Source organism: Hermetia illucens, chromosome 1 (genome assembly GCF_905115235.1).
Source record: "Hermetia illucens chromosome 1, iHerIll2.2.curated.20191125, whole genome shotgun sequence".
Taxonomy (NCBI): Eukaryota; Metazoa; Arthropoda; class Insecta; order Diptera; family Stratiomyidae; genus Hermetia; species Hermetia illucens.
Window position 1 is genome coordinate 96,081,615 of NC_051849.1, and position 20,551 is coordinate 96,102,165.

At 39.9% G+C, this 20,551-nt stretch overlaps 1 protein-coding gene across 1 annotated transcript in view; it reads left to right on the top strand.

Moving 5' to 3' along the window:
* LOC119646538 (retinoblastoma family protein-like) overlaps nt 1–18,125 on the top strand; it is a 33,423-nt gene extending 15,298 nt beyond the window's left edge. The window contains exons 6-15 of the mRNA XM_038047009.1: nt 6,098–6,129; nt 6,197–6,294; nt 6,354–6,570; nt 6,649–7,033; nt 7,103–7,192; nt 7,294–7,376; nt 16,954–17,133; nt 17,201–17,407; nt 17,482–17,634; nt 17,692–18,125. Coding sequence (XP_037902937.1) covers nt 6,098–6,129; nt 6,197–6,294; nt 6,354–6,570; nt 6,649–7,033; nt 7,103–7,192; nt 7,294–7,376; nt 16,954–17,133; nt 17,201–17,407; nt 17,482–17,634; nt 17,692–17,832 — 1,586 coding nt within the window. The 3' untranslated portion in view covers nt 17,833–18,125. The remainder of the gene's footprint in view (nt 1–6,097; nt 6,130–6,196; nt 6,295–6,353; nt 6,571–6,648; nt 7,034–7,102; nt 7,193–7,293; nt 7,377–16,953; nt 17,134–17,200; nt 17,408–17,481; nt 17,635–17,691) is intronic.
* Nucleotides 18,126–20,551: the final 2,426 nt, after the last annotated feature.

Sequence of the window (20,551 nt, forward strand, 5' to 3'; positions counted from 1 at the left end):
GCACCCAGTATTCTGCATCAAAGTCTAGAATAAAAATAGACAAATAAGAATCATGTCTAGACAAATGTCGGGGGGTATATTATAATATGTACATAATGCCATGAGGGCCAAGTTGTGGATGGCCTGGTTGACCGTATATCAGATAGATTCTAAGGGGTAATGCTGTAACGTGAAAATCGAAAACTGATTTTATCTTTTAGCGATTAAAAGGCGAAATAAATTGATAAGTTGAAAGTATAGGGTTTGTGGCAAGTGTACGTAAAAGATCATCTGACATCATCGTTACAGACAGTGTGAGTGTTTTGAGTTATGCTAATTTCGGTGACTGCAAAACAATATCAGAAGCAGGAGAATTAACACACACTCGTGTTTGATTTTATCGTTTTGGATCATCCGCTCCAGTTGCCAAGAATTGCCGTTTTGAACTTGGTAGGAATTTCACATTGGATTCGCAGTTAATTTTATTTTTGTTGCCTTTGATCATTGGCTCGTCTTATATACGCAAATGTCATGCTTCGATGTTTCATTACTACCAAAAAGTGGTGCATTGGATTTGGATTGGCTTGCTGTTGTTCGTTCCTAACAAACATTTTGTCTGAAATTTGACTGCATATGTTTTGAAACCCTTTCGATGTGATAAAATAATACGCCACGCGTATCAAACAAATGTAAAAAGGGTAACAATTTGAAATAGGGCAAGGTATAAGTCTAAAAGTATGGTAGACTTTATGTGCGAAAATTGACGAAAAGTTAATGATATGACTTTTGTACAAAGTTTAGTAGTCGGAATGTTATTCTTGCAAGAAACTTTGAAGTTTTATCGTTTTTAAAGTTTTGTGTACAACAAAACCTTATTAAAGTCGGTTTACTGTCTGTTTGTCCGACACACGCATTTTTCTCGGAGACGGTTGTACGGATGGTTGAGAGGTGGGAACTGTGGGGGGGGGGGCCTCCATTCAAAAGCATTTATTTAACGAACCCATTCTCAGAAACTACCCAACCAAAATAACTGGAAAAGGAAGAGGATGCCACTATATGGTGCCCAGGCTCCGAAATACCCTCTACTATGCTAAAATGAAGTTAATAATAGTATATAACTATAATTTTTAGTAATTGGCTGCAAAAGTAGTAATTGGCTGCCGTCATGAAAGGGTTCTTTTTGTTGCAGAGATTAACTTTCTTAGTGATAACAGTGACATTGCCTTCGAGTTTACAGCTTGGACTGAAACCTAAACGCATTCGTGAAATACTTCGAAAGATATGGATTTTTTATTTTATTCGATAATTTTTTGTATTACTTCCCTTTTCTGCGGGGTGCAGTGCTACTCCTAGCTCACTATTGTAAAAATAATATTTGTTAGCTCAAAATCAATCGAATTACATTAATTATTCTTACTTTTTTAATAAAAATGAATTTCGTACACAAAATATAAATTTAAAGCCGATGTTTACGAGAAGCTCACAATATTTCTATACTGTTTTGCAATTACGTAATTATCGCTTTTCCTTAATGTGTAATTGGGCTATGTGCTCCGACGAAGCTGTTTTTTGTTGGAAATTGTATCAAGCCAGACAACTCCAATGGCACGACGCCGATAGGTGTACACCAATGGTTTGAGCTTTCGAGTAACAATGAAGGCCACTTTCTTAACCTTAACCTTGTTGAAATCGGTTTACTGTCTATCTGTCCGTTTGTCTGTCCGTCTGTCCGTCACACGCATTTTTCTCGGAGACGGTTATAGCGATTGACACCAAATTTGGTAGAAAGGTGGGAACTGTGAACGTTCACGCATATAGTGAGTTACATCCTTTTACGTCAAATTTAAGGGGGTCCCCATACATCAAATATCGTCATGTGGAAAATCAAATTAAAGGTCCCGGTTAGTACTTTTCGAAGCCGGTCTCAGTTTTGACATTTGTTGAAAAGGTGGGGAGTGCGGGGGGTTGAAAGTGATCATTTCTTAACGAACCCATTCTCAGAAACTACCCAACCGAAAAATCTGAAAAAAAATCAGGGGGCTGCCACTGCATGGTGCCTAGGCTCCGAAATACCCTGCATATCGATAACTGTACAAATAAAGTTAATAATAGTACATTACTATAATTTTTAGTAATTGACAGGAAAACTCCCCTTAAGTTCACCCTAGAATCACGCAGCAATGTAGGCTACAGCATAGAGCATGATGCTGCCAAATTTGGTGAAAATCTCACTATTACTAAAAATATACTAGGTCAAACTGTCGCTCATCTGCAAATATCACTTGAAAGTGGATATTTTCACATCATATATGCATGTTTTACGTGCTACATGCCAATGGGATCAATATACGCTCAAATCTCTTTATAAAAGAAATACACAAAACTTTTCATACCTGAAGCGTCTAGCCTCCGGTTTCCCGACTTGTATGGAATTCTCCTATATAACAAAGCAGAAAGAACATTAACCAGGAACAGTCTCAACTTTGTTTTCATGTTGAGATTTTGGACAAGGTAGTAAAAGCGGATCTGCTATGCGTGGGGCGATATCCTACTCAGGTAGGGAGAATGTATTGACCCTTCACTCTACTTGCCTTTTTTACAAGGCCACTTGGATATGGCCCATGATCCGGTGAGAGCAAACAGATATCCAAGCAGTCTAAGTGTTTAAGGAAAGATGTCATGGCCCATTGAAGCCCTCCAGACAAGACAGCATGAAGACCGCTACTGATAGCAAACAAAAATAATATCGGTGACAAGATGCAACCCTGTTGATCTGAATTTCATGCACTGCTCCGAAATGATCGAAAGAGTGTTGATGAGGCTAGTCCAGGAATATCCAGAGTGAAAACTAGCTTGCTTTCAGTTGATGATCTGTGCAAAAGTAGGGAGTACGTACAAATGTAAGACTTCTTCCACTCTCTGTGAAGTTCCGGGATCGGTATTCCCAGCGGCTTTGCTTTGTTTGAGTGTATTAATGGCTAAGATGATTTCACTTCTCTTTGAAGGAGCACTCAATATTCGGATAGACTATCTAAGTAGCGCCCGAGAAAAGAGTAATTTTGTTCATTTATATTTTCACTCGGATTATTCAGCATACTTGCCGCTCAATCAGCAAAATTGTTCTTTAACTGTCGAACGGATCATATAAGTAGTCTGCGTTGAACTTGGAAGTTAGCAGCTCTTCAACCCTGTGAGAAATGGCGGATGCGACAGGAATCGACAATTAGATTAGGGTCCCTTTCGAAGTTAGTGCCGCTCTTGTTATGCACATTCAGAAGACAACTCCTAAATTTGCTGATAGAAATGTTGTCCATCTGACAGTTCGTATGTTGCCGGTTAGTTGAAACCAACTAACCTTCTGACAAGCTTTCTCCAACATTGTCAGACCCCATCTTGATATTCAGATTATAGATCACAATCACAATGTGACCGTTGTTTCGGTTTGCCTTTTTGGTGTTTACCGTCGACTTCGATGTTTAGACCAATTTTGGCAAGTGAATTCCCGTTAGCATGAATTATGACCCTACCATCGAAGACGTATCTCTCGTCATTTTTCCACGATCGGTGCAACCCCATAACGATCGCGGATATCCTCATTTCGGATGTGATTAAAACGTGTCACGGCACTAGTCCAACGCAACATTTTCGTCTGCATTATCGCACTGGACTGATCAAACCTTGTTTCTCTGTGAATAGGAAGTTACCACTTTTGTGTGATACTCTTCCGTATATCTCATTCCGTCCTGGAATCTCGCAGTCAGTATCCTGTCTGAAGCCGGCTCCCGCGTAAAGAAAGTGAAACTTGCGGTTGCCTTAAACATCAATTCAACATTGGATTCACATTTCCTTCCATTTGGCTTGGGAGAGTACAAGAGTACAGTGTCGTAAAAGAGGGAGGAAGGCGAGCGCTGTCCACAGTCTCAAGATTGAACCCCATTTAATGCCAGAATGTCCAGCATGTAGCCCTGGAAATTTAACTCGATACCGTTGTCAAGGAGCGCCCGCATACAATCCAAAAAACAACTCATGGCCTGGTACAATAGCCAATAACGTTATAGGTAAGTCCGTCCTCATCGAAGCATGGTTAACATTTTTGTAGCAAGCAAGTTTGTTTATCCACAAATGTTTATCCTTTTCAGCCGCCTTCTATGACATGGTTACTGCTTCAGTGGGGGGGGGGGGGGGGGGTTGGTTGCTCCAAGGGCACTTGGACAATAGAGAATTACGGGCGCCTCGGAAAGTTGTGGAAGGTGGTGAACCCCATTTAATAACTAAACAAGTCGGGATACCGGAAGCTGGGCGCTTCGGGTAAAAGGTTTTAGGCTCATTATTTGCGGAACTCCCGATACATGGTTTTCTATTCATACATAGCTAAAAATGCAAATGTTCCTTCGTTAGTTGCTAAACTCCAGATGTACATACATATCAAAGGCATGAATATTGCGCTAATCTTAAACAAAACAAAACAACATCTAAATTGACCTAATGCATCTTCACGCACTTCCTCATTATCCCGTGCACAAAAGTATACAAATATCGTCTTAAAGTAAATACACATCTCTATCCTATCTACCTACCCTACTCTACTAGTCTTAGCTGCCAATGGTCCCACATCAGGCGGGATCCTGTTCGCTAACGATACCATCCTATATGCGAATGGGCCCAGGCCTTCACTAGCCCCTCTCCCAAATTCCTAACTAATAGGTAATAGGGTTATTGTGTATTTCAACCGGTCTCTTAAGTCTGAAGTTATTTGCTTCAGAAACCACAGCGAAAAGTGCCACTGGCCCACAGTGCCAGAAAGTAAAAACCTTCGTTTACGCATTGCCAACCACACTCTTAAGCCAAAAACAAACACTTATATATTGGCAATCTCGCTCAACACAAACTTAAATCCAACCCTCACATCAGATCATCTATTGCCAAACTTCCCCTCATCTCGGGCCCTGTTCCCCGCCATCAAAACTCTTTTATACAAAACCCTAATTCGACCAATCCTGACTTAAGGTTTTCTATCATGGACTACCATGTCACCCAACGTAGCAGAAGTCCTCCAACGATTCGAAAGAACGATACTCAAGAAATGCACGGCCAAATACTAATACTAAAATTCCACAAAAATTCTCTCTCTCGCCCTCTCCGCGTCAGACTGAAGAAGTGGCTACCCCACCCTAATCCACTGATAATAAATCTTGCTACGCGCAACATCTCGTTGGGCGAACAGAGGTACTATGTGTCAGAGCTGGCTTCCCTGCTCCTGACCATCACACCTCCCCTCTCTCTTTTATACCCTCCTTTTATCAAGGCCTTCCCCCGATTTTGACAGAGGCTAACCGCGCCGGGCCAATGTTGTAGATCACCTTTTCATTATATTTGACCTAGTCTAGATTAAGCCAGTTAACAACAAATTAGCCTGTGCAATATGAGATCTCTGTAAACAGTTACTTTCTCCTGAGATAAGGTCCCTCCCTCTACAAATTGGGCTCCACAATCTATGTTCCCTCAATCCCACAATATTCTTCATCCCTCCCGCCTTTGGTCACTGTCCTTGCACAGGCGTGTGTACTCAAAGTCCCTCACAGCTTTCAAAATCCTAACATATTTTCTTTACATGCCTTTTCATGTCGTTCTGACTATTCCATCTTTGTACCTCACGCATTTTACTATCATTTTTGTACCGAAATCACTGATAGATATAATAGTATAATTTTTGGTTTGCCTTGCATTGTCGATTGTAAACGGAAAACACTCCTAATGTTGGCGCATGAGTATGCTGAAATTTCTATTCTTTTGATTCATAATTTATCATAACTGCATTGAGCAGTAGAAAATTGACAGTGAGAAAATGTGGTTTTGTATGCTACACAATTCCAAGGGAACACATTTTCAAGATTCGTATATTCGGTGTTTTCGGCTCAAATGATGACTGTAAGGATTGCCACACATAATCCGAAGAGGTTCATGGAACATCACGATCATGGGTAATGTTTTGACAATCCTATTTCAAATCCTTTCGCAATTTTAATTTTCAATATTGGTTGCCTCATTATTAATTTATTCTACTATCCTAAAATATGAATGATAAGTGATAAAATGATTACCATTAAATTATTTTCAGGTTCCGAAAAAGATAGAACGATGCCGCATTCAGTATGTATTTGTTTATTATAAAATATGCCGTTGTTACTGATGATGATTCTATTAAATTTATTCATAGGTTACACGAAGTTTGCCAAGCACACCAGTATCAAGCGCGGCAACCAAACAATGGGTTCAAAGTTTGGCTGATAAGGGTCCTCCAATCGATTTCGCTAAGTAAGGAGATATATTTTTAGGTCAGATCAGCGATTTCTAATATTTTTGTTTTTGTTTAGAACCATGGAAGAAGATGATTACCAAATTATAGAAAGTCGAATGGATAATTTGGAAAAGGAATTTATAGAGAAATTCAATTCAGTTCAAAAATGTGCTGGCCAAGAGAATTTGAGATCTCCAGAAATGTTATTCAAAAACTCAAAAGCCTTGTATTACTATTTTCTTGAAAAAATCATCGCTAACGAGAAAAAAATCAAGCCGCAATTAGACTGTAAGGTATGTGACTAAATGACGATTGATGAATATGTTTTTCTCTATTGGTGCATTACTAATCTTTTTATTTGCCATGTTTAGATAATTTTTGGGAACAATACCCTCCATAAAACCTTACTCGCGTGCTGTGTCGAAATAATAATATATCTTCATGGACTGAAATTAGAATTTCCATGGGTGTTGGAATGCTTTGAGTTAGATCCGTATTATTTCTATCGAATAATTGAAATAGTGGTACAAAATAATGAGACTATTCTGGATCGATCAACCATTAGCCATTTGAATACAATTGAGAGTTCATGTATAGATAATTTAGCGTGGCAAAGAAATTCTTTACTTTGGGGAGCTATAGAAAAAATGAAAGAAGATAAAGGCACAATACCATCATATGATGATGTTGATCCCAGAAATAAAGGTACAAATGGATCGAGCTGCAGAAAGGAAGAGTCCAGGTTACAGGGAAGTTGTAAGTAGAAACGATATCTACGAAAAAGAAAATTGGTAATAGCTGATCATAAAATATTCGAAATTTCAGTTTTTCAATCGCCTAGTACGGGAGCTCAGTATATGAAACCAACTGAAGCATCAGAATCAGCAAGACGTGATCTCTTCAATGCCGGGCCAAGTAATAAATTTATTTTACTTTCTTTTCTGTTCTCAATCCTGGGAATTTACTCTGATTTTCTAAACTAACTCACCCTTTTATTTAAAATATTTTTTTCATAGGTGGAAAATCAAACCGTGAATCATTGACTGAAACAACCCCACCCAAACCTAGAGCTGGATCTCTAAATCTTTTCTTTAGAAAAGTAAGTAGTTCAAAAGCTTGTCAAATTGTCAAAATTCAAAATGTATGGTCAAGTTTAGGTGCGCGCTTTGGTTACAGGGCGATTGGTTCTCTGCATTCCTACACTGTAATATCTAAATACTGAGACCGCCATTTGTAAAAAAAAATCTTATTAACACTTTACTTTACCAACACTTACCGACTGGCAACCTATTAATAAACTTTCTTTCACTGGCGCTACCACACCTTCCTATTAATCGGATGGCATAACGATAAGCAATTTATTATTATATGAGGAACAATTTGTTATTTAGTATTGACATCTATTGTTCAATCACGTTACCTGTGTTGCTTTGTAAACTCCCACATTTTCATACGTGTGTGTGGGTGTGTGTATGATGGGGGAGAAGTTACAGCTTCTGAGCACTCAGGCCGTGTTGGCTATTGTACTCGCCTCCCCCGTCTAACGGAATATTCCGGATTCGTTAACGTATTGCAGGATTTCCGTTAGTGGATGTGATGCTACCCGTTGCAATTGGAGAACATCGGTACCAAAGATCTGATGCGTCCATAGGCGGGGCATTCACATAGGAAATGCTCCGTGGATTCCGCTTCCTCATTACAGGAGGGACACGTATCATCTTCGGTAATTCCTATTCTGAACATGTGCCCAGCTAGTGAATTATGGCCTGTCAGAATGCCCACAATACACCTGCAAGTCCTGCTTTTCGACAGGATAAACTTTGCGGTGCGTATGTTCAGTTCTGGCAGGAAAAGTTTGGTGTGTCGAGCAGCATTTAGGCTCTGCCACCTGTGTCACTATGGGAAACTTGTTCCCAGTTTTTGAAAACAGATTTAGCCAATGCTACTGATACTCCAATTGCTGACTCCGGTCCCGGCATAGGGGAGATTGACCCCTCTTTCGCTAAAGCTACCGAGATTTAATTTCCCTCTATGCCACAGTGACCAGGTACCCAGAGTAGTTCCACCGTATTGAATCCTAGACATAGAGTTCAAACGATTTCTGCATTCCTGAACGATTTTCGAGGTGATCAAAGGACTGCTCAATGCCCTCAATGCAGCTTGACTGTCACTGCACATTGCGATGCGCCGGGCCTTCAACCGCTCGTCAATGACCCAGTTTGCCACCCTTAGGATCGCATAAACTTCGGCTTGAAAAACCGTTGCATATTGTCCCAAAGGAAAAGCCCACTTCTCGTTTTTATTCGAGAAGTAGACTCCGGCTCCAGAACCCTCTTCCGTTTTTGAGCCATCGGTGTAGAAGACTTCCGTATATCCCGCCACGCATTCCTCTGGGTCTTCACAGTTCTCTCTACGCTTCAAGGTAACTTCATATCTTCTACCAAACAGATGTATGGGGACACGAGAATCGGAAGGTATTGTAAGAATTGGATTCAGTCCTCCCAGTAACTCTTCCAATGCTCTGTGCCCCCCACATCCGTTGTTTTCCCATAGATCTAATCGAATTAGTCTATGGGCTGCTCTCATTGCAGTGCTTTGAATAAATATATCCAGGGACTGCGAATTGGGTAGTGCATTCAGAGCTGCGCCAGATGCCGTGCTCATGGCACCAGTGATACCCAGACACACAGTTCTTTGCAGTGCGGCTAGTTTACGGTGAAAACCTTTTTGTCTCACCTTAACCCACCACACTACGGATGCATATACGAACATCGGCCTAATGATGGCAACGTATATCCACATTACCACACGAGGCCTGAGTCCCCAACGAGGCAAAGGTCCGTCTGCACAGCCCATAAGCTGTGTGAGCTCATTTCATCTTTACCTCTACATGTTTGTTCCAAAGAAGTTTTTTATTTAGAGTGACTCCCAGATATTTCACTTCTTCGGAGAGTTGAAGGGTAGTACCCCTCATCTCAGGGAGGCAAAGTCCATCCAGTTTTCTCCTTTTTGTGAATAAAACCATTGTGGTTTTATTTGGATTAACTGACAGACCATGTCTGAGGCACCAGCTGTCTATCAACTCAACGGCACGTTGTATATTCCTACACACCGTTCTAAGATCCCGATCAACAGCAAGTACAGCCACGTCATCAGCATTAGCTTGAGCGTGTATTGGCAAATTTTGCAGTTCGCATAGTAATGAGTCGATCAACATACTCCACAGAAGTGGTGAAAGCACACCTCCTTGGGGGCAGCCCTTCGTTGCTTCTGTAGTCAGGTAGTGATCGACCTCTACCTCAGTGCAAAGCAGTCTTTCCATTAGCATAGCATGGATCCACTTAATTAAAGCATCATCGACACCATGCGCTCTGGCGGCATGACAAAGTCAAAAGCCCCTTCAATGTCCACGAACAGCCCCATCGCGTACTCACCATTCAAAGTTGCGTCCTCTATCTTTGTGACCAAAGAATGAAGAGCAGACTCACAGGACTTTCCACGTTGGTAAGCATGTTGGTTTTCACTAAGTGGGTGCGACTTAAGTGCGTTTCCCCGAATGTGACGCTCCACCAGTCTCTCCAAATCTTTCAGCAAGAATGAAGTCAAGCTGATCTGTCTGAAGTTCTTTGGATTAGAATAGTCATCTTTCCCAGGTTTCGGTATAAAAACTACCTTAACCTGTTGCCAAGAAGAAGGCACGTAGCCTACAGTAAGACATCCTCGAAAAATATTTCTTAGAGGTCGCTCTAAATGCTCCATACCCTATTTTTGCATTGCCGGATAGATGCCATCCATGCCAGGTGCTTTGAAATGTTCAAAGGACAGTATGGCAGCTCTCACCTTTTCATGGGTAACAACCGCTTTCGCAGTGATCCAGTTCCCCTTGCAACACTTGCGTGTTGAAGGGGTTGCAAGAACCGTCAACCCTCCCCCTACCACTTCTCTCACCCGTTCCCCCGGGTGGTGTACTTCCAGGAGGGTCTGTACTGGATCCAGTCTGGAGCTCGTGAAAGTACCGTCGGGTTTTCTAAGAGAATCCAACTTGGCTGACTCATCCCTTTTGAGGATTCTGCACAGCCTTGAAGTCTCTCTTTCGCCTTCCAGTCCCTCACAGTACGCTCTAAAGGAGTCTCGTTTCGAACACCTAACGAGTCTCTTATATTCACGTTGTGAGTTCCTGAAATTTAACCAGTCTTCGTTCTTGTTACTTTTGCAAGCACGGTTTAGAAGTCGCCTGGCTGATTTCCTGAGTTTTCATACAGTTTCAAAAAATTTACTTTTCGCAAAAAACGAACAAAATAATATTGGAGTGTTTTATTAAAACTATTTATCAGCAAAAAAAAACAAGTCGGGAAACCGGAAGCTAGACGCTTCAGGTATGAAAGGCCTTGTGTATTTCTTTTACAAAAACATTTCAGTGAATATTTGGCACAAATGTTAGTACTTAGCACGTACACATGTATTATGTGAGAATATCCACTTTCAGGTGATGCTGCCATTCAAAGTCTTGAATTTGCACACAAGCCATAACTTTATAATAATTGCATAATTGGATCAGGGCCTTGAAGTGTGTTAGAGCACTTCATTCAAGACCGTAACGGTATACTACAGGATTACAGTACCCTGTAGGAGTCAATGTGGTGAGCATTGCGCTCGCCCGAAATTATTACCCTGATTTGACTCAGGTACTCATTCACAACTGAATCGACTGGTATTCGACGTCAAATCACGATATAAATTCAGCTGCCAAGTTCGAGATTTGAACCGCGACCTTCCGTACGACAGCTTAGTGCTCTAGCCACTCAGCTATCCGGACACAAGCGACAACTTTGACCTATTATAAGTTTGTTAATAGTACTGCGATTTCCACCAAACTTGGTAGGATCATGCTCTGTGCTAAAGCGTACATCTAGGGTAAGCTTAGGGTGGGTCTTACAGTCAATTACTAAAAATTATGGTCATTTATAATTGAATTATTTATTAATAACTTTTTTTTAAACAAATATCGGTATGAAGGGTATTTCGGAGCCTAGGCACCATATAATGGCACCTTCCTGATTTTTTTTAGATTTGGGTAGAGAGAGATGTTTCATTTGATACCCTACATGACTATATTTGGTGAAAAAATGTAATTCCCCCTTGTACATGTATGGGGACCCCCTCCCCTTTAAATTCGATGTAGAACGATGTAACTTACTCTATGCGTGAGCGTTCATAGTTCCCACCTTTCCACCATTAGAGGTATCACGTTGCTGAATATCATTTATAAGATATTCTCTGCTATCTTGCTGCCGGATAGCCTAATACGGCCAGAACATGATTGGCCCATACCAAAGAGGCTTCACCCCAGGCCAATCAGCCACAGATCAGATGTTCTCTTTGCGGCAAGCGATGGAAAAACTGTTGGAATATGGCCATCAGTTGCATCATCTTTTCATCGAGTTTAAAGCCGCCTATGACAGCATAGCCACGGTAAAACTGTACACGGCCATGGCAGAATTCGGCATCCCGAAGAAATTGATAAGACTGACTAGTCTGACCCTTACCAATGTACGAGGCCAGATAAAAGCAGCAGAATCACTCCCGAGAACATACAACATCAAAAACGGTCTAAGACAAGGGAGTGCCCTATCAGGCGTCCTTTTCCTCGGAGAAAGTGATTCGAGACGTAGACGTAAATGCGAGAGGCATCATCCTCTTTAAAGGGGTCATCCCGTGCGGAGGCTGTTTTTTCCGCTTTTTTTAAAAAATTTTTGTGAAGAACTAAATAAAGATACAAATACGAATTTTTGATCATATCTTTGTAGTTTCATGACTTAGTTCCGATTCAAGATGTTCCTAGAAACTATCACGTTGCTTATACTTTGAAAGGAAACTGTAAGACATCCACAATCACACAACCAAACCGAGTACTAAGCTAAAAGGGCCTCGAAAAGTGCCCCTGTAATCGTCCTCTTGAATAGCTGTCACACAGAATAAACGCCTCAAAATTTAGCATATAACTTGTTCATTTGACTTGCTTCTTTTCAAACTTTTGTAAATACGTTTTATAACTTAAACGTAAGTTTCAACAACTCGCAATTCAAATTGGAATACACTCGTTTTTCAAAGAAATTTTATATTACAACCTTCTATTATAACGAGGAAAAACACACGTCTGACCGCGGTAAAAGCTGGAGGCAGAAGAAGGCAATTGTTTTTTCTTCCGTCACTCTGCCGCCAACTCGCGGCATAATTCGAATGCCGCGAATCCTCCTGCGCCACATATTTACTATCATAATATCGTAATATGCATGCGTAATAATTTTTCCAGCCCGATAGACCATTGATCTGTTATACCTAGTCTATAAACCTTGGGTTTTGCCAAGAAACATATGTACAGCCTTGGCTTCAATTCTTATCCTTTTAGCGAAGTCATTCGAAGGTCATTCTTACCGATAAATACGCGCTTTATTACGGCGATCGACATAAATCTAGCAAGTGACTTATTACGTGTTTAACACTAATTTCCGACCGACTCCGAATATCCAAAAATCCATATATTCTACACTATATCTAGATACAATTGATGCCAAAAAAAATTCGATTCCGCGGATTCGATACACGGGATGATCGCCTTAAGTCCACTCAACTACTGCCCTACGTTGATGATATCGACATTATGGGAAGAACAACTCGAGATGTACAGTCTACCTTCAGCCAGATCGAGCAGACAGCGCGATATTCCGGGCTGCACATTAATGAAGGCAAGACGAAGTATATGGTTGCAGCGTCAGCGCCAAAAACCATAGAACGAACAACATCAAACGAAAACAATAAAGATAGGAAACTACAACTTTGAAACCGTTGAAACCTTCTCCTATCTAGAGTCGAAAATCACAACCGATAACAGCTATGACGATGAAATCCGCGCACGGTTGTTGGCAGCTAACAGATCCTATTTTAACTTACAAAAACTGTTTGGCTCGAAACGTCTCATGGTCAAAGCTCTTACTCTACAAGGCTATGATCTTGCCAGTCCTTATGTATTCCTCGGAGACCTGGGTTTTTAGCAAGAAAAGTTGCCCTCTTAGCCGCGTTCGAGAGAAGAATTCTCCGAAGAATTTGTGCCCCCTAAATGTGGATGGCTGTAGCCTACAAAACGACGAAATCTATGAGCGATACTACGACTGTCTGGTTATGCAAAAAATGCGGCTCAATAGGTTACGGTGGGGGCTAGAAGGGCACTATCTAATAATAATAATCGTTGGCGCAACAATCCATGTTGGATCAGGGCCTTGAAGTGTGTTAGAGCACTTCATTCAAGACCGTAACGGTACACTAGGAGGCAATGTGGTGAGCATTGCGCTCGGCCGAGATTATTACCCTGATTTGACTCAGGTACTCATTCACAGCTGAGTCGACTGGTATCCGACGTCAAATCACGATACAAACTCCGCTGCCACCAGTCAGATTTGAACCGCGACCTTCCGTACGACAGCCTTGCGCTCTAACCACTCAGCTATCCGGGGACTATCTATGGTAGAAAAAGAAGACGAGACAAACCCTGCCTGAGATGGAGCAATGTCGTAGTTCAGGACGTTAGACAACTTTTAGGGATATGGTGGATCTCGGCGGAAAACGGGGGAGTCTGGAGTTCCTTACTAAGGCAGGCCTAGACCGAATACCGGTTGTTGCGCCGTTGATGTTGATGATTTATCTTATCGTCGTCACAGTGGTGATGAAAATGAAGGCAGCGATATGATAATTCGGGATCCAGCTTCTGTATTCCCCTTAAGAGATAGTGATTCAGAAAATGGCGAAACAAGTGACATCGACCTTATTTCGATTAGGCCAATAGAAACTAAAAACCCTTATAATGGACAAAATAAATGTAATTTAGCGTTAACATCATAAAAATGAATATTCTGTTAACTGTAGATATTATATAACAGAAAGCGGATATCTTTGTCTGAGCATCCAAAACGCAGAGATACTCCCGAGCGACAGTCTAAACCGAAACAGGGCCGGCGCACAGTGGGGTATTTGGTCAATTTAGCTGGCCAAAATTATTCAACATATTTTACTTGACAAAAACGTTTTTATGTATATCATATTACAAACATATTACATAAGAATATTTCACAAACATTGAAATATATATTAAAATTTTACATATTAATAATATTAGGTCGTTAGTTATAATTAATAACTAAGAGTTGTTACAAATAGTCATCCTGAATAATCTTTGTCTGATAAATCATTAAGATCATTATCATCATCGTTATACTCAGTATCATCATATTCAGCATCATCATATTCAGCATCATCACTATAACTAGAAAAGGGTTCGCAGAAAGCAGCATCGCTTAAGTTTCTCTCGACAAAGGCGTTGATTTCTTCCTGGGAAATCCTCATTCCCATCAAAAGAGGATCCGATATAAGAAGTAATCTATTTATCACTTCTAAGTTGCAGGAAGTTATTGAGTGTTTTCTTGCAAAAATTAGCGCGATGCAAACGGAAATGTTTATTTTTTGCTTTTGCTGCTTCTTCGGAAAATTGACTAATTGGTAGTAAAGCCTTTTGAATCACAATCGCATCATAAACAAGAATTTTGTCCACTATTGGCGTCATCGGATACCAGGGATACAAGTGAACACATAGTTTAGCAGTGTCCATGGTGTACTCAGAGAACTTTGCAGTCAATTTTCTGGCCAGAAGATACAGTTATAATTTTAAAATGATATATGACATGTTGACCAATACTTAATATCTCGGACGCAATTATTGGGTCATAGAAAAACCTTCGACTGGTGCTTCCTTCATTGGTATTGCCAAATCTGGGCTTCAGAATATCAACCAAGCAACATAGATTTTTTCTAAAGTCGATTTGGATTTGTTGTTTCCTTTCTTTGATAAGTTCTACCAGTAGAAGATGTTACCCGCCATTTTTTAACAAGCAATTTATAAGACAAATGTAATAAAGAGTTTAAACATGCGAATCCTTGCATGAAAATTGATAAACCAAATTTAAACGTGTCTAATTTCTTTGTTGTAAGTCGTCACAGTACCATTTGCAATCAACCTTAATATATTGCACTCCTCATGTTTCAAACGTTCAGATGTTGAACAAATCTTTTAAATAAAGTAAAAAACGCTTTACTGTGAGATTCATTAAATATTATAATTTAATTTCTGCAAACGTTTCAATCACCAAATAAGATGAGTCGTCTGAGTATACATCTTTTCTTTAAGGTTTTGTGTTAAACAAAACCTTATTAAAATCTACTCCCTGTCAGACAGACATGTACTTTTCTCCAAAACGGCTGAACCGATCCGAACGAAATTTGGTGGAAATTCCACGCATAAAGCGAGTCACTTAAATTTTCGTGGATTAAAATTTTTGATGAGTATTGATTTATCAAAATAACAGTCTCTGCTGGATCCGTACAATTTTTAGGTTTTTCTGACTTGAATTTGTTGAGTCGGTTAGAATACCAATGTGTTGCCCCCTATAGTTTCTTTCGAGGTTGAAGGAGACACTTTTTTCTATGGCGTAGGTATGCTTACCCATTGGTTCAAAGTGCGTTTTCCTTGGACCAATGACCTTGAAGCCTACTCCCTGTGTAAATATGAGGGAAGGAAATGCCTTAAACTTCATCAAGGAGTAAACAGGAAACAAAGATCCTTCAAGTTAAGTAAAGTCACTGCACTGCAGAATTAGGACTGAACTTGTCAGACTGCCAAGATCAGTACCAGTATGCAACTTGATAACGGCTAAATACGTCAAGTGTGTCAGTTGGTACTTATCATGTACTCGTACATCATATTTGATTGCAAAAGCATTCCCTCTATGATCATTCAGTAGTCATGAAAAGGGCTTCAGTGCCATAGAAATCAGAGAGGACTTAATGAATCTCCTTGGAAGATGCTCCTCCGTAATCGGTATAACAACTAAACAGATTGTTTTGCTCTAGATGAGTTGCTCTTTGAAACCATTTGATCTAACTTGACAGCAGCCCTTACGTTCCTTTGGAAAAACGTGTGTCTCGCATTAATCTTATTGCTAATAATGGAAGTTATGGATTTGTAGAGGGTTGGCAAATAAGCTATCGAGGGTTGGCAAATAAGAACGGTAATTAAAATTTCTGATTCCAGACAAGTATCTGGATGTAATTGGCACCGCCACATCAGGTTGGTGTGCCATCAAACCATATATCCTGGTGATCTTTTTATACTAGGAACTTTCCATCCGATCCAATCCCTCCAGCCTTTTTGTGACTCGTCGAATCTTCTCTTCCGTAATATGACATGACGGGTGCCTTTACCGATAATGCACTCATCATGCTCGGTAGGTGATCCGGAACGTCTACCCTAATATTGTTTTGCTTCCGCTCTGAAAGCTTTTGGGATTCGTTGAGTGATCTGGAAAAGCTTCGATGAACACATTTGGAGTCACTCAAACCAATAAAACGAAAGCGGATCTTTTGGTTTGTAGTCTGAAAGCTGAAACTGCACCATAATACACAAGAAATTGCAGGGGCGGCATATCAGCATACAGTCGAAACCAACATTCTCCTTGCAGCTATTTTTCCACTTTTCTTCGATTTTGACCTGTATTGATATTCAATCAATATCAACGAGTTGTGGCACGTTCTCATGATTTAAACTTTTTTGTATCCCCTCTTTCTTTCAGTTCTATGAATTAGCTTATAAACGAATGTCAAAACTATACCAAGGACTAGATATGAAAGACAGCGATCTCCTAGATTCAATTTGGACCATATTTGAATATTGCATTATGACAAAAACTGAAATAATGCGCGACCGCCATTTGGATCAAATCATCATGTGTACAATATATGTTCTAATTAAGGTATAGACACGCTTGTATTATAGTAATTCAAATCGAATTAGATTTTCCTTTCGGAATATATCTGTAGGTAAAGGATATACCCGGCACAAATTTCACGGGCATTATGCAAACCTGCAGGCAGCAACTCAAAACGACAAGTTCGATGTATCGACAAGTTCTCTTAGATGTCGTGGATGGAAGGCCCCGTTATGGTGATATAATTCAGTTCTATAACACAGTCTACGTAAAAAGCGTATCGCCATTTGCTTTAAGTTATGCTGACAAATCTAAAAAAGTAAGTTCTTTCTACCAATAATAGCAGTTAGTTCACAGGTTTCATATTCTTTGATATTTTGTATTTATAAATAGGAGAATCACTTGTTGTCGCCACATCCACCAGATCGGCTGCAGTCACCTAAACAAATTCCAAATTGTCAGTTCTACGTTCAAACTCTAGATAAGAAGGATATTCCACATTCACCAGGTGGCATTACATATGAGATCAACAAAAGTCCTGGAAAAGTAAGAGAAAAATTATTTTTGTAATTTATAGATGAGTTGTATAAACCTTCTTTTCAGGATCTGCAAAAGATAAATGCCTTAGTGAATGGCAAGCGACATCTTTTGGACGAATCCGCACCCCATCAGCAGAAAAAACACTGCGAGAAAAAACTATTCGAAATAATAAGAGATCGTCAAATGAATAATCCTAATCCTTAAGTTATAATGCAACATGAGCAAATGGTTTTAGATAAGAAAAAGCTATAGAGACGGATCTATAATTTTGGGTATTTTATTGCTTTTGCTCCGTTTTTATTCGCGCTGCCCTAGTGGTGTCATCAATAATAAGTGATAAAAAATTATAAAGATCATGGTATGAATTTTTTGCAAATTCATTAGTTCTTCTACAGCAACTAAATTCTGTAACATTAAATGATAAAGACCGATTATGATATATTTTAAAGGTTTTAAATTATGTTCAACTTTATAAATAAAATCCATATATGTATTTATTTTAGTGTTTTGATTAATAAAAGATGTAATACAGCTTTTAGTGGACGTTCCAATATAGAATCTCCATAACTACCATATTTAAGAATTTTACAAAGCCTACTTGCAAGGCTTTGTTTCAATGCACTGTTTGGAACTTCGATAGGCGTTGATGCGTCTGTCAGTAGTAGTGTATGGGTCTAGAATACAAGAAAGTCATTGAAAATCGATGAATCTTTCAGAAAATTCGAAACGTTGAAAATGCAGCGCATACTTCCACTAAAACAAAGATTTTTCAGAAAATGAGTTATCAAGTTGCAAGAAACCGCACTAAACTGTCGCTGTTGGAAGCTAGGGGAGCTTCAGATACTTAGGTGGTCTTCTACCGTCATGGTTTGAGCAAATCGATTTTTTTCACATATTTTGAAAGTAGATGATGTTAAGAATACGCCATAGAAAGGATTTCGTGAAAAGCACGTTCCTTCATGGGTATTTTGGAGGGAGGATATGAACACCTGCGGTCGTTTCGAGCGCTTAGTGGCACGCAACCGCTCCGCTCATCAAGTGGCGCCAGGTCGAGACCCAAGGGACCCCAAGCTGTATTTGGATTTTGGATCCAAAACCTTGCAATCGGGTAAACAGGTGGTTGAAATTACTACCCACTTAGCAGTAATGATCTTCAACGAATGATTTTTGTCCATTTTGCAAGTCATGGACGTGTTGGGATTACTTCGGGAAACGAGAAACGCATAGAATGTTCCGAGTGTAAGATCAGTGACGCTACAAAAAGGGCCCGGATTCAATAGAGAGATGAAAATTCCCCAGAACAGAGTCTTAATGAGGAAGAGGAACTCTCTTTCTATTAAATCGTAAGTTTCCGTAGTCATGCTTTATATCCAACTTTATCCTTAAAACCGTTTTCCCGAAAGTTGACTTTTTAAATATTGTGGTATTACTTCTACCAGAAACATTCATCGCAATCAATCAACTTTTTTTTTCAATTATTCAGTGAACATCTCCCTATGTGTTCCCGAGCCAGTTTTTGAAAAGTTTGATTTGTCTGCGAAAAACAATCTTTTTATAAAATGATGTATATTTTCGTTAAAATTTCGAAATTCTAAAATCCTATTCGGGAAAATAGCTCACAAAACACTTAGTAATAAGAAATATATTTTTTTTTTATTTCGGATAGATAAAATGGTGCCACAAAGTTGCCCATTATATTTCGACAAGGACATAAGAAAAACGATGGGTATTTCTCAAAAACATTTTGTAAAAGTCAAAACATGTACAAATTGAACAAATAAGATTATCTTCAATGGTTGCTTTGCAATTAATTCCCAAAAATAGGCCTGAAATTTACGCTTTTATCTTCTTCTTTTTCTTTAGCCTTTGCCGCGTTCGCAAGCGAGGTTGGCTCATCGTTCTCCCTTTTGCCTGAACTGGATACAGTCGCAAGGTTTCCAAACTACCATTCAGCGTATCAATCCACCGCTGTTGTGACATGCCTTTTGGTCGTTCCCCACCGTTTTCGATGTTCACAAAAATCTTGGCAAGTGAATTTTCGTTATGGCATCGAAGACTCTACCCTGGGAATCCTATATCGATCGCGGATATTCTCATTTCGGGTGTGATCAAGGTGTGCTACACCATGACAAGGAAATTTCTCACATAAGGTGAACACAAAATCTTTCATATTTGATGCGTCCTGCTTTCGGTTTCCCGACTTTCTCTATATTGGAACTGTGGTGCTTTCCTGCCAGTCAGATGGTGCTCTACCTTCCTGAATAACTTGATTGAAGAACTCACTGAGTCATGGTGTTGGGTCCCAGCTCTTCGCTTTTCAGAGCTCACATGCAATGTCGATAGATTCTGTTGCTGTTTTCGCTTTTATTCATTTAATTGCTTCCTCAACTTTAGTCGCACTGACAGGAGGAATTGCTCCAAATGTCGGCAGTGCCTTCCCAGTTGGCATCTTGTAAATTTGCCAATTGGCCAGCGTTTTATTGTCTAGAAACTATTGGTAGAGGCGTTTCTTTTCATGCAAGCCAAGTATTCCGGTTGATGAACCGTTTACCAGGCTTCGTGACTCTGAGGGTCGAATTGGCTGCTTTGTGAATCGTATTTTTAACTTGGTTCCACGATTCTTCTACATTCGTAATGGTTGGTAATCGCAGAAGGACGGCTATTTCTTCTTCTTTTCTCACGTCTTCTTTCAATACGCGGCGGGTGAGTACGGAACGGTTTTGCCATCAGTGACGGTAGCAAAATGTCGGTGTTTTATGAGAATATAGTCGATTTGCATTTGATTGTTCCCACACACTGCTTTATGCAGATGATGTTTTCCTAGCATCTGATAGCAAAAATGATCTCGAGCAACACGGTCTCAGATTGAATTTAAACAAAACTGAATTTTTGACGACCGATCCCCATGAAACAGGCACAATCA